Below are 13,841 nucleotides of genomic sequence, written 5' to 3'. Positions count from 1 at the left end.
TTCAATTTTAGTGTTGTAATGCTACACTGACTGTGGAGTTGACTGAGACGATGGGTTATCGAGCGAGGGGTGAGTGAGTGACTGTCTGGGAAGGGGTGCAATAAAATATGATATCGATTTTTAGCTACTGTTTGGTGTGAAACATTTGACATGTGTTTGGTGGTGGTGTAGTACGCAGGGTTGGAATGAAATAATTGCAGGGCTGCTTTGAATGGAGCTTCTTGAAAAAGGTATTTTTTTTCCAAAAGGATTGTTTCAGAAATTTATCCATGAATTTCTTCAGAAATCCTTTAGTAATTCCTTCAGAAATTCTTTGTGAGATTCCTCCAGAAATTTATCAAAGGATGCCTTTGGTAAACAATTCATGGATATCTTCAGACATTACTCCACGAATTTCTGTAAAAATCCTTAAGAAATTTCCAAAGCGATTCTTTTAGAAAACTTTCCAAAGAGTTTAACAAAAAATCCTCCAGGAACACCCTTGAGTATTTATCTGATTCTTTCGTTTCCATAAGAATTTTCTCCGAAATTTTCTAGAGATTACCCCAGAAATTAACTAAAGACTTACTTTTTAAAACCTTCCTTGCATTTACTCCGAAATTGCTTCATGGATTCCTTTACAACAATCTTGTGATCATTCCTATTAGAAAGTTTTATACGGGTTCCTTTCGATTTTTTTTAAAACATCTGCCATGGATTTCTTCTAAAATTTCTCTAGAATTTCCTTTAGAATAACCTCTGGAGGATCCTCCAAAAATTTCTCCAAGAATTTATCAGGGATGCTTCCTCGGAAATCACTCCATGAATTCTGAGGAAAAGGATTCCTCGTAAAACTTCTCATAAATTCTTTCAAAAATCCGAACGGGATTTTTTTTTGGCAAACCATCTTCAAATTTCTTCAGAAACGCTTTCAACGATTCCTTCAGAAAATTAAAAGTTCATAATTGCTTCAGAAATATCTCCATGGATTTCTTTAGAAAACCTTGCACACGCTTTTGGCCATTGAGTTTTTTTTTCTAAACTTTTACTTTTTGTCTGAAGGTTTTCTTCAGAAATTCCCTTGAGAATTTCTCCAGAAACTTATCCAGGAATTCTTTTATGCAGGACTCTACGAGTTGCGCCAGAAACACCACCAGCTAATCCTTCACTAGTTTCTATAGGGATTAATTTAGAAATTCTTTCAGAGATTCTATCATAAATATTAATAGTGGTTTCTTCGAAAAATCTTCCAGAGATTCATTCAGAAATTGGTTAAGGTATTTCTACAGGAAGTCCACCAGAGAATTGTTCTGGTATTGCTCTGAGAATTCCATTGACAGTTCCTGACATGGGTCCTCGGATTTCTACAGAGATTCACCCAGAAAATCCTGTAGGAATTCCAGTTTTCTGCAGGAGTTCATACAGATATTCAATGTATATGCCCAGAAATATCTCATGCACATCCTTTAAGGATAACTCTAAGAATTTATCCGCGGTTTGTTTGAGGAATTTATTCTGAAATATTTCCTTGGAACTTCTGCTGGGAAATATCTCAGGAGTTTTTGTTTTCAAGGGATCTCTATGGAAGCTTATCTGGGCGTTTTTTTAAAGTATTCCATCCTTCTGGTAATCAAAAGTTCAGAATTCCTCCTGAAATTTCGGTATGGATTTCTTTAGAAAAACTTCCACACTCATTTAGAAATTTCATTGAAGGGTTTATTAAGGAATTTTCCTAAATATTATAAAGTTAACTTTACTAGAAATTTCGCCAAAGGCTTTTCTGGGAAGTTTCTGCAGGTATTTCTCTAGGAAGTTTTCAAAACCTTCCTGCTGGTATTTTTTCGAGAATTTCCCTGGAGTTTTATCAGATATTCCTCAAGAGATTCATTCAAAAATACTTCCAAAGATTTCTACAGAAATTTTACAGGTTTTTTTTCAAAAATTCCCTAAGAGATTCTTTTAAAAATTCCCGCTCGACTTTCTTCTGATATTCCGTTAGGAATTCTTTCAAAAATATGTTTGGAGGCTTCTTCAGAGTTTAAGGGTTTTACTCAAGAATTTCAGAGTGGGATTTCTTCAACAGTTCCTTGATGGAGTTTTAAAACCCTACGGAGATTCCTTTGGAAATTCTTTCAAGGGGTTCTCCAAGAATTCCAGCAGAAATTCCTATACGATTTTATTTAGAAATTGTTCCTGTGGCTTCATCATAAATATCAACTAGAGTTCGTTCGAAGATTCATGTAAGAATTGTTTTAGATATTCCTACAATGATTGTTTTTTTTTTCAGAAGTTCTTGCAGAAATTGTACAAAGAATCCCTGGAAGAACTTTTGAAAAAATCTGTGAAAGAAATTCTAAAGAAATCTCTAGATGATTGTCTGAACGAATCCGTTCTCAAAAATAATGCTCCAAATTTGAAGATTCCTATAAGAAAATCTTGAAAATTTGGACAAACTTTCAAAAATTTGAAGAAACTTCTTAAGATACCTCCATAATTCATAGCACAAAAATCAACTTCTTGAGGAACTCCGAAAAAAAAAATCAAGTAAAAATAGCTTAAGATATGTGCAAATCCGTATGGAAATGTCTGAAGTATCTCCTAAACATGTCTGTCAAAATAGCAGACAAAGGTGCTGGTGGAATTCTGGTATAAATCAGTCGATAAATTTCTGAGCGATCCTTAGAAGAACTTCTGGAGATATCTCTGGAGAAATTCAATGAAGAATTTCTTGTACAATTTCTTCCGGCATAATTACCTAAAAATCCCCGAAGAAAATTTCCTGAAGGAGAAATTTCTGAAGGAAATCCTGCAGAAACAAAAAAAATATTTTTTTTAGAAATTTTGAACAAATTTTTGAAAAAAAAAAACACCTGGAAGAACAGGGGACCCCTCTGCAGATTCTGGAGTTATTTCTGCAGGAATTGCTGAGAGAATCTGCTGAATTCTACTGAGAGTTAAATTCTGAAGCATCAACGGAAATAAAATATGAAGGAGTCCCTGAAGTAAAGTCTAAGAAATCTCTGGAGAAATACCTGGAGGAACTTCTGGAGAAACCTCTGGAGAAACTTCCAGAATCTCTTAAGAATTTTCTAGAGAAAATTCTAAATACACGAGGGAATCTCTGACTATGGAATAAGACCAGAAAGAAAACTCAAGATAAATTTCATCAATAATTCCTTAAAATGTTCCTGGAAAAAGTTCCTGCATTTCTAACGGAAACCCCTTGAGAAATTTTTGGACGAATGTCAGTAAAAATCTCCGAATCTCCGTCAAAAAAATTGGAATTGTCGTCTGGAATTGCATCTTTTGAAGAAATCTTTGGAGGAACTCCTCGAGAAACCCTTGGAGAAATTTCTAGAATTCTTGAGAAATATCTAGAAGAATTCTGATTATATTTCTGGGTGAAATCCCCACAGAAATGTTCAAAGAAACACATAAAAGAATGCATTCACGAACTTCTGCAGCAATTATTGAAGGGATTTCCTGAACGATCGCTAGAATTATCCCAGAAGGAATTTCTTATGAAACTCGTGGACTATTTTTAAGATTAATCTTTTGAGAAATTTCTTGAGAAACTTCTGAAGGAGACCCAAGGATTCTTGGAGGAGTTCCGGAAATAAATTCTGAAGAAATCCCTGGAGAAATTTTCAAAGAAATGCATGTGGAGGAATACTTGAGTAAACTTTAGTATGAATTATACTAGAAAACCCTTCCAAAATCCTTTTTCCATGAAAAAAAAAACCCTGGAACTATTTAGGAAAATCTTCAATAAAATCCCTCAAGGAATTTCTGGCGGTATCCCTGGAGCAAAACATGGAAATTCTTGAACAGTATTATTAATTCAACATATTTGTGAAATCTTATAAAAATCTCTGAGCAATAGATCAGAATCTCCTTGACCAATTTGTTAAGGTATATTCCTGGAAGATTTCGGTTTTTAGTCAAAGAAAAGTGATGATTTTTTTATCTCATCACCAACGTTCCGACCCAGATGTTGGGATCTTCGTCAGGGCTCGAAATCAACCAATCCGTGTACAAGTGTGATTTACTGCTAGCACCATTGAAGGTAGCCACAATCTGGAGGTTTCAGGAGCATTCAGGGGGTCCAGAGGGTCCCAGGGGCATTTTTAAGAGTTTCAGGTGGATAGAATGAGGTTTTTTGAGCACTTCAGAAGGTGTCAGGCATTTCAGGGGGTCCTACAGGGTTCCAGGGTTTCTCTGGGGCATTATAGAGGGCGTATCAGGGAATTTGAAGGAGTTTCAGGGGGGTTCCAGGTATATCGGGAGTGTTTCAGGAGGTCTCAGTGGCGCTTCAGGAGGTCTCAGGGGGGTTTCAAGGGGTTCCAATAGGTTTCATGGAGGTACCTACAGGTCTCAGGGGAGTTTCAAAGCATATCAGGACGTCTCAAAGGGGTTTCAAGGGGTCTTACGGGGTTTCAGAGGGTTCAATGGCGCTTCTAAGGTGCTTCATACTATTCCAACGTTGCTGAAATTCCTATAATCTCTTCAAAATACCCCTTAACACACTTCAACTCGTGAGACCGATTCAAAAAAAATCTTTGAACTCCTTGATACACCCCTGAAACCTTCATTTGAAATACCCTATGGAACCTCTTGGAGCACCTTAAATAGGCACTTTAACCCACCTGAAACGACCCTGAAAACCCATTGAAATGTCCTTGAAATCCCTGTAATCAATTTGAATTGTTCCTAAAACCCCTTGGATTGCATTTAAAAGGCCCCAGAGACTCACTGAAACGTAAATGTAAACCCGTTAAAGCTATCAAACGTTCTGAAAACATGTCAGACCGCCTTTAAAACGTGCATGAAATTTCCTAAAATTCTCATAAATGATATTCATGACACTGCAATCTCCGTTTAGTAAAAATCCATTTATGATAAAATCTATTCTTAGGTTTCTCTATCAATGTAACATTACCTAAATGGAATTTGATTGTGTTCGTAGCGAAATTTCTTTAGAATGTGAATCTCTTAAAAATCTATTGAACCCATATGTAGATAATTTTATCTAGCTATAAGTTCAGCGACTGTCTAATAATAGCCAAACCTTCCTGAAGGGCTATCGAATCTACAAACGTATCTATTTGTCTCTAAGAGCTTCCTGTTCAATGTTCACACAATACACAGTCTGAGGTAGCAACAATTTGTCAAGTAAGGAGTTAAATATCTTTTTAATGATCTTTAGGAACTGCTTTAATAGTTATTTATGTTACTGTGACAAGTTGCAAAATGTTTATTTTTTCAGCACTAGTCGTACGTTTATCCAACAAAGCTTGTTGAGTTGGATAAATACGAAGAGTGCTGAAAAAATCGAGTTTGGCAACGACTTACATACAAAATTTTATGCAATGATTTTTTTTTCATAATGCAACTTATTTGAGTTTCATAATGTTCATAATGCAACCCAAATGAGTTGCATAATGTTCGTAATGCAACTCAAATGAGTTGCATTATGAACATTATGCAATTATTTTTCATTATGCAACTCATTCCAGTTGCATAATGAACCAGTTCGAAAAAAAATATCATTATGATACCGAAATGAGTTATATAAAATAGAAATCATGATATTGAATTGCATAAAAGTATTATTATGAAACTAAAACACCTCTGAAACGTCTCTGATAAACTCCTGAAATCAATGTGAAGCTCACCTGAATACTCCTTAAAGCCCTTTGCAACCCTTTTGAATTCCCTCAGATTTGAAGGTACAAAACTGGATACACTCATTCGAAAAGGGTATTCTACTTAGAGGAATTGAAAAGTCGGTACAGGATCAATTACAAATTCATATATTAGCTTTCATAATTCATTCTTGTAAAAATTATAAAAAAACAGCTACCATTCCCTTAAAATAATGAGTTTGAATAATGGTCACTCGAATTCTACTTCTATCCATGTCTATTTCGGACACAACGTGAATTCAACTCCCGTCAAACCTTATACGTGACACTATGGTACATAGTGGCCAAAACTTATTATTTTACCGTAGTTGTGTACTCGAAAAGTCGGTCAAATTATTCTCAATGCAAATAAAATCACGTGTTCAAAGTCTAGTTGAGCAGAAAGCTTTCAAATTGAGATAGATGTAGCTTTAGAATAACGATAAAAATATTTCAGTAATTTTTTTTGCACACAAAATCATAATACGCCACCACAGTGCAACGAAGACATCTTTCTCTGTGGTTGTCAAATACGATGTTTCGTAAGGAGAAAGTTCACGCATACATTGCTTGCATCCTCCCAGCGACGAAGAAAACCTTTTTGTTGTGACCGACGAGAAAGAGCAACTTCTTTGATTAATTAAGAAATTTTTGCTACATGCTGGAGAAAGAAAGTCCAATTTTGAAGTGACACAGAGATTTTGTGGGGTGTGAATTGATGATTGGTTCAATAAGTGAATTTGGCTAAGTGAAAATTGAATGGTGGTGAAAAACAATCCCGTTAGCTGCTGCTTCGGTGCTGTTCCCTTCGTCATATGTTAAACGAGAGAAATTGTCAACTTTTAAGTAAAGTTCAATTATTAAAAAAATAATTTTAAATTTGTATGTGAGCGATTTGTCGAATCATCCCTCGTCGCATTTAGTACTTGTCAGAGCTGTCAAAAAGTGATATCAAAAAATCTCTTTGAATTTGATTTTAGCTATCAAAATAAAGTACTAAAAATCTGATTAAAATCATAGTGGCTCAGACAAAGGTGCTCTTTCGCATAAAATTAAAAGAAAAAAAAATACAAAATTGAAAATACTAATTGGCTGCGTCTGATATGACGGGAAGTAGCGCGTATGACGAAGTAAATTTCTATCCTACTTCTGCTTTTCTGTGGTAATGTAACATCATAAATAAATCAACGAAAATATTCAATTTATTATGATTCGTTACCTACTATCATTCCCTTGTTCCAATAAGCAACCCTCTGTCACGACAAAATTTAAACCCCCTTTAAAATTCCGTTTGATTTTCCATTCCCTTTCCTGCCAATATTTACAGTTCTCGTTGGGTCGTCTCGTCGTCGTCCTAGTCCCAAGAGAAATCCCATCGTTTTCAAGTTAACCGATTGCGCAAACAAACGCAACCCTCTTTGGTTTGGAACGGACGGCCATGGGAATCGCAAGCACTTGCCAATCTGTGCCAATTCTCTTCCGATGATTTTTCGATATTTGAACTCTCCCCTCACTCAAAACGGAACCGTTTTTCTTTCAGTTACTCTTTGTCAGGTACAAAAGAACACATTTCCCATTGCCCATTGTTGGGTTCTTTGCTTACCTTATCCTCGGCTTCATCGGCCCGTTCCTCGGCTTCGATGACCCTCTGCTCGAGCTCGGAGAGCTGTAAGAAAAAGAGACGAGAAGGGAAAAAGATTAATTGAAATTGTTGCGTGCTGTATCATCATCATCGTCATACGCTATCCTGGTTATGAAACGGAGTAATGTAAGGATCATTTGCCATTACATTTGCTTTAGAGAAAGGGGACCCTCTTTCCCGAACGATAGAAGAAAACATCGCAGCAATCTCCATGTTCATGTGGGTAGGTGTCTTCGCTAAATTTTAAGATGGGGTGGCTTTTATATAATACATATTGATAAGATGCGTTACGGTAGTGCTCTGCACTTTTTCGAAAAAATACTTTGGAAATATATACCAATACACCTCGTTCGAAAAATGACCACTAAAAAGTGAAATTTATTGCAATGAAAATGTGCAACCATTTGCAGTTCTCTTGGTTTTGAAGAATTTTTTTGAACTATCATAGAACCAAAAAGAATCCTTTTTGATTTTAGACTGTCCTTTATTCAACAAAAAAAAATTTTTTCTACCGATTATGATTCGCATGGCTTAAAACCGTATGTAACAGACCTGTGCTATTTTAGATGCTGTAATTTGTTAAAATGTTGTAAATTCTATTTCGATTGACTTACTCTAAAGCATTGAGTAACTAATAACAATTCGAATAATCCATTATAGTTTCTGGTATTTAAATCTACCGTGAAAAGATTTTTCTCAAGAGTATTTCAAAACACAACATAGAATAATATCAGAATATGTTATTTTTTGGATAAAACCACCCTACCGACGATTCTATGTTTTATTCATTGCACCATCCAGTTAAAGCCTAATTTCACTAGCGGCCACCAGAGGCTTGGTTCCATGCAACACATTCTTCGTGCAAGTTGGCTCATATCTTCTATCCAAGTTGGCGTTTTCTGTTCCTGATGATGGGGAAGGCGAACGAAAAAGTTTAAGGACAAACTTCTTGAAATCCCGCTTTAACAGTGCATCAGAACTTTGAACGCACAAATATCAAGAAGCAAGTTTCAAACAACAGTGAATTTCATTATTCTGTTCTTGCTCACTTGTAATAAGCTTAAAATGAGAAGATCAGGTGCGCTGGTTTTGTTTACGAAGAGATTTGTGCGCTCGAAATCGTGAGTAGGTACCGAACTCGGCCATTGTGGCGGCCATTTTGGGATTCCAACAAGTCTGTCCTTAAACCCTTTGAAAGCACAGCATATAAAAAATCATAGCAATCCGTTTGCACTTCGCTACATCCCCACCCCACAAGATGGAATCACAGCAGGCTAGGCAGGGAGGCGATGACACTGCATCTATAAACATAAATTTCAGATCGATTGCACCCGGTATATTCACGAGAATGGCAAACTTTTCGGATGTGACGGGGGTTTGGTATGTTTGGTATGATTTGGTTGAATTAAGGGTTTTTTGATTGGGGGAAATGAGAAGAAATGAGCTGCAGAAACGAAATTCGCCGGATAAGGTAGGAACCCTTTTTTGTGTGTGTGTGTATACAATTCAACTCCCACTGTCCGGCAGTGGTATTATGGAAGAAAGATGTCTGCAGTTGTCTGTATGTTTTTTTTACTGAGTTTCACACTCACGACTGAAATCATCTTTAGCCCGGGAGTTGAAAGGTGATAGCTCTGTTGGGATCCAGTGACCCGTTTCAGAATGTCTGGTTACTCACGTCCATTCCGAGGTCACTTTCACTTACAACAAGCCCCGCATGTGTGCATCACCGTTATCAAATGGAAAGGTAGGAACCCTTTTTTGTTCTCAAATTCTTCAGGTAGGTAGTTTAGAAGACACATTCTACGGCCCCCGTATCATCAATATCAATTTTTCGAAGTTGAGTTATGGTATATTTGAAATTTTTATCACATTCTACATTACTTTTGCCATCCAAAAATGTATTCGACATGATATAAGTATGACAATAAATATAAATTAAACGACGATTAAGATTAACATTAAAATCGCGATTTTAAGTGATTTAGGCACACTTTTCATCCAAACTGTCGTATTTTAAACACCAACACACTGGTTTTTCAAAAGTCTTCCATCATTTGTAGATAAATGTATGTAGATTTTTTAGCATAAAAAGATTTTCAATCGGAAGACTTTACAAATCTGAAATATGGCTGATCATAGTATGGGTTTTTATTGCGTTGTAACGTCACGAAATATCAACATTTTTAAATTTTATTCAAATATGGAAAATGTTACAAATATCAAATTTCGTATGCTCTTTGTACTCGAAAAGATCTTTCAAATGAGACTAAAAGAAAGAAAATCGGTTCACGGAAGCCTGAGTTTCACTTGGTTGAAGTTTGCGTTGTAACGTCACGAAAAAAAGTACTGTGGAAAAGACCAAATCTTTCTGGCTTGGACGGCTTCTGAATTGGACAAACGTAGTTCTATATTCAAAACAGTTTCGTTCTCGTTGTGTATGAGCTCTTTTTCGAGATATCGTTTATAAATTGCGTACCATTGCCCGTTCATAAACTACGTAGACTTTTTAAGGACGGGGGAGATGGTGTTTGGCCAACATCTACGATGTAATTGTACTGTGATATTGTAAAATATTTTAATCGTAATGAAATACCACTCAAACCGAAAATTTCTGTGATATCAGTAGCCAACAGACGATACACTGAAGAAATTACAAAGTTATTAAGTTGGTCAAAGACTTACAGTTGATGGATAGTTGGATTTTAAGTTCCACCAACAGGCGGCGCTAGAGAACTTACAAATTTTAAATTTCATACATCTCGGGATCCCTAATACATAGAAATACGATTTCTTCGGCAAAGTTGTTTGGTAAGTAAGGGACTTGTAGTTGATTTACCAATAGATGCGAGATATTGCCACTAGAAGACGTTAGTTCCCATTTTGTAAAAACAGTAAAGGGATTAGAATTTCTTGAAAAGTAATCTAAAAGCTGCAACTTTTTTTACTTTTGACACATTGTACTCAAATCAAATAGTAATCAAAGATCAATATATAATTCTTAACTTTCAAAATTTAATTTGATTTGATTCACTTGTTCCTAAGATATAAGAGTTAATAGAACAACGGTCAGTGATTCTACTTAAAGCGCTCCATATTTGTGTAGAGCTAACCAATCAAGTCCAAATTTGTAGAAATTACAGATAACACGATGAGGAACTACCAGTCAAAATTTGAGACTTTTTGATATATTTTATAAAAAGTTACGGTTTATTGAATGTATCTTGGGTAATTAATAAAGTTGGCATGCTTTTGAAAATTTGCAACTATCACCACTGTGTGGCAGAAATTAATACCATACGGCTATTAAACTGGAAGTCCTTGCTCTACCAAACAACTTTAATGAAGCAACCATCTTTCCAATTAATCACGATCCTGAGATAAGTAAAACTAAACATGTGTATTCCCGCTAGCGCCTCCTAGTGGAAGGATACGGCCCATCAACTGAAAGTTCTTGACCAGCCAAACAATTTTGTCTAGGACACCAACTGTTTAAATAGTTAGGATTTTGAAATATATGGAATGGATATTACGTCAGTGTTACATCTATTTTTGATATAACAAGAATCACCGACAAACAGACGTAACACCTACGAAATTGAAACTCATATATCTCAGGACTCTAATTACTTAGACTTTAGACTTTTAGAATGTTGATGTCTTTGGAAAAGTTGTTTATCTTGTCAATAATTTTCAGTTTAAAAGCCGTTTGGTTCAAGTTTCTAACTGACTAGTGGTAGTTGAAATTTTGAAAAATCATGCACTTAATATTTATTCAAAAAATATTCAACATGTTGTAACTTTTAATAAATTACCCAAAAATTTTGCCAAAAAATAGTTTCTCAATTAGTCAAAATTTGTTGAAAACTTTTTGAGAAATTCTAATCGTTTGTAAACTATTGTAAACTTTTAATTATCGTCGCCCAGTGTGTCAGAATCCCACATCCAATAGTAAATCAGCTGTAAGTTTTTGATTTATCAAACAACTTTGCCAAAGACACTAACTCTCTAAGTAATTATTACTCTGACATATATAGGATGTTTTTTATGTCAAAATTAGGTCTATTTGTCTCTGGAATCACAGAAATTGATGCCCCTAAGTGGTTCAATAACTGCTCGCACATCATATTGAATCAATGACATTGCATAAATTATTGAAAAAATATTTAATTCGACGGCATGATTAGTTTTATGTTGCAAAATGTCTGGCGGTGCGAAGTAATGAATATCAACGGTTTAGTCTTTGGGACAAAATTAGATGAATATGGGTGGTACTAGGCCGAAGATGGGTACCATTAACTTTCATGAAGGAGTTTTCATACTGCTGATAGCAATAACTTGGCGCTCCGAGCCATTTATCACAAAACGGATTTTCAATAGAATAAAGTTGCTCTTTGAGCAGTGAAAATAATGCAATAATATATTTACAAATTTGGGCAATTTTGGCTGATTATTCTGATTTTAAAATGATGCGCATTTTCGTGACGTTACAACGCGAGTAGAACCCTGTTTGAAACTGAACGGACGAGAGCATCGCCACGGGAGTCCTCATCGCTATCCCTATTATACCACTCCTTGTCGGGTGCTATTTTAAGATAGCACCCCACCTTCCCACCAGTGGTTTCTATTTTGGGTTTAGGGACTTGAAAAACATATTGATTTTCCACCGTGCGTTGCTAAAAGTGGTCCTTATTTTTTATCGGACGTAGTACAAACTGAAACAAATAAAATATGCCCTTATGGCTTTTGATGAATCTTGCATAAAATCACAAAGGCATAAAGGGTCACAGACAAACACACGCAACACTTCTAATATTTCGTCACAGACAAGCATACGCCTCCAGTCTCCCTCTAGTCATTTCTTATCGTTTTATTTTTTAAAGAATATTTCAGTGTGTAAAAAATTCGAAGCTTGAAAATGAAGATTGACATTCTCATTTTTTCATTCGTGTTTGGCCACATTCATTGTCAGCTGAATGCCTCTCTTTTTTCATTCAATTCTCTGTCACGAATATTTTTTCGCACGTCGTATAATGTCCAATTTCTGTTAACAGACGCACAATCCGACTTAATGGACTAATAGAGCAGTTAATTGGTGTTCTAATTAACTATTGTCGGGCCGCCACCAAACCGGACTTCGCACAATCAAGTCGCGACGCGACCCAACTCGCGACGTTTTATAATCATGTCAAAAGTAGTGCGCATCCTTCCCGTTGTTGTCAGCAACACAGCGCACTAGATGCGAAACAGTTGCGACACTTGTGGACCAAGAAAATGACAATTTTTGATTGAATGTCGGTCTTGATTCCAACCGGATAGACAATACTATAAACAAGTTTTGAGATGATTGAAAGAATAATCGGGAGTTACGGTCTGATTATATTTCTCAGTGAAAATTGTCAGTGACAGAAAAATGAATGAGTAAGTGAGAAAATTCATTCACCAAAATGAATTTTATTTTGATCCCTCAGTTGAGAATCTACACAATTCACGTTGAATTTCACTCATTGAAAATGAAAATTTTAAACTCTGATTTAAATCAAATATTCTGTAGTATGCAAATTGTTCGCAGACGGCGCTCACATAATTTTTGCTCCTGTTTGACGTTCGCTCACTACCGGCACCTACTGAGCGTTCTGTGAAATAGCGTGTTTGGCATTGGGGATTATGTTTACATGACGATGATTTTAATAGCAATTTCATTCAAGTGATACGTTTGCTATTCAAAATCATAGTCGCGGAAACATATTCACCCAATCTAAAAGGACTGAGTTTGGCCAGTCATAAACTAGGTGACAAGAGTGAGCGGATGTAAAACTTGAACAAAAACGCTGCGAGCGCCACAGATGAACAGTTGGCCAACTATTATTTTTTTTTAATAAACCGTTGAATCGGTGTTCGTGGGAATTATTAGTGTTGCGTCTGTTTGTTTGTGAAAGGGTTCTGGAAAACATCTATAGTCACGTAAGACAAAGTGCATCAATATTCACCTCATGCTTTATTGATCCACTGCTGATCATTTTCCATACCACTGCTCAGCTCACTTCACCGCAAAATATAAATAAAGAAAGTGACGCCACACAAACTATCGGAATAGCAACTCAGTGCAAGATTTGAGTGGGTCCCCAAATGTGGAAACCCATCGCTAATCCCATGTCGCGTCCTTATTTTTCATTCCCGTTTAGATACCACCGGTGTGAACATGGGTCCCTATTCAGGGCCCGGAAATAGGGATAGGGACCCAGGTAGGGACGCCCGTGGCGGTGCTCTAACGTCACGAAATGTAAAAATCCAAAAACGAATCCGAAATGTATATGTTTTATTTCACTGCATTGAAGAGCAAACCAATAAATTTCAATGGTGGGAGAAATTTTCAGGTTAAAATAAAAATCTGAGCAAATTTTTCAAGCTGTTGTTTGCGCGGTAGAGGGGGTCGAATTCTAGCGCGTTGTAACGTCACGCTACAAATACGCATTTTAAACAAGTTTTTCTAATGAAAACTTTATATAACAGGTCAAACATATCGGAAATTTTAC

The 13,841-nt window shown here is 36.0% G+C and overlaps 1 protein-coding gene across 14 annotated transcripts in view; it reads right to left on the bottom strand.

Moving 5' to 3' along the window:
- Positions 1–13,841, bottom strand: part of LOC109432457 (uncharacterized protein CG43867) — a 917,308-nt gene that overhangs the window by 103,178 nt on the left and 800,289 nt on the right. For all 14 annotated transcript variants that reach the window (XM_062860241.1, XM_062860239.1, XM_062860244.1 and 11 more), the window contains one exon: positions 7,267–7,329. In XM_062860241.1, the coding sequence (XP_062716225.1) occupies positions 7,267–7,329 (63 nt within the window). The remainder of the gene's footprint in view (positions 1–7,266; positions 7,330–13,841) is intronic.

Source organism: Aedes albopictus, chromosome 3, assembly GCF_035046485.1.
Source record: "Aedes albopictus strain Foshan chromosome 3, AalbF5, whole genome shotgun sequence".
Lineage (NCBI taxonomy): Eukaryota > Metazoa > Arthropoda > Insecta > Diptera > Culicidae > Aedes > Aedes albopictus.
This window is presented reverse-complemented; position numbering and strand designations above follow the sequence as displayed.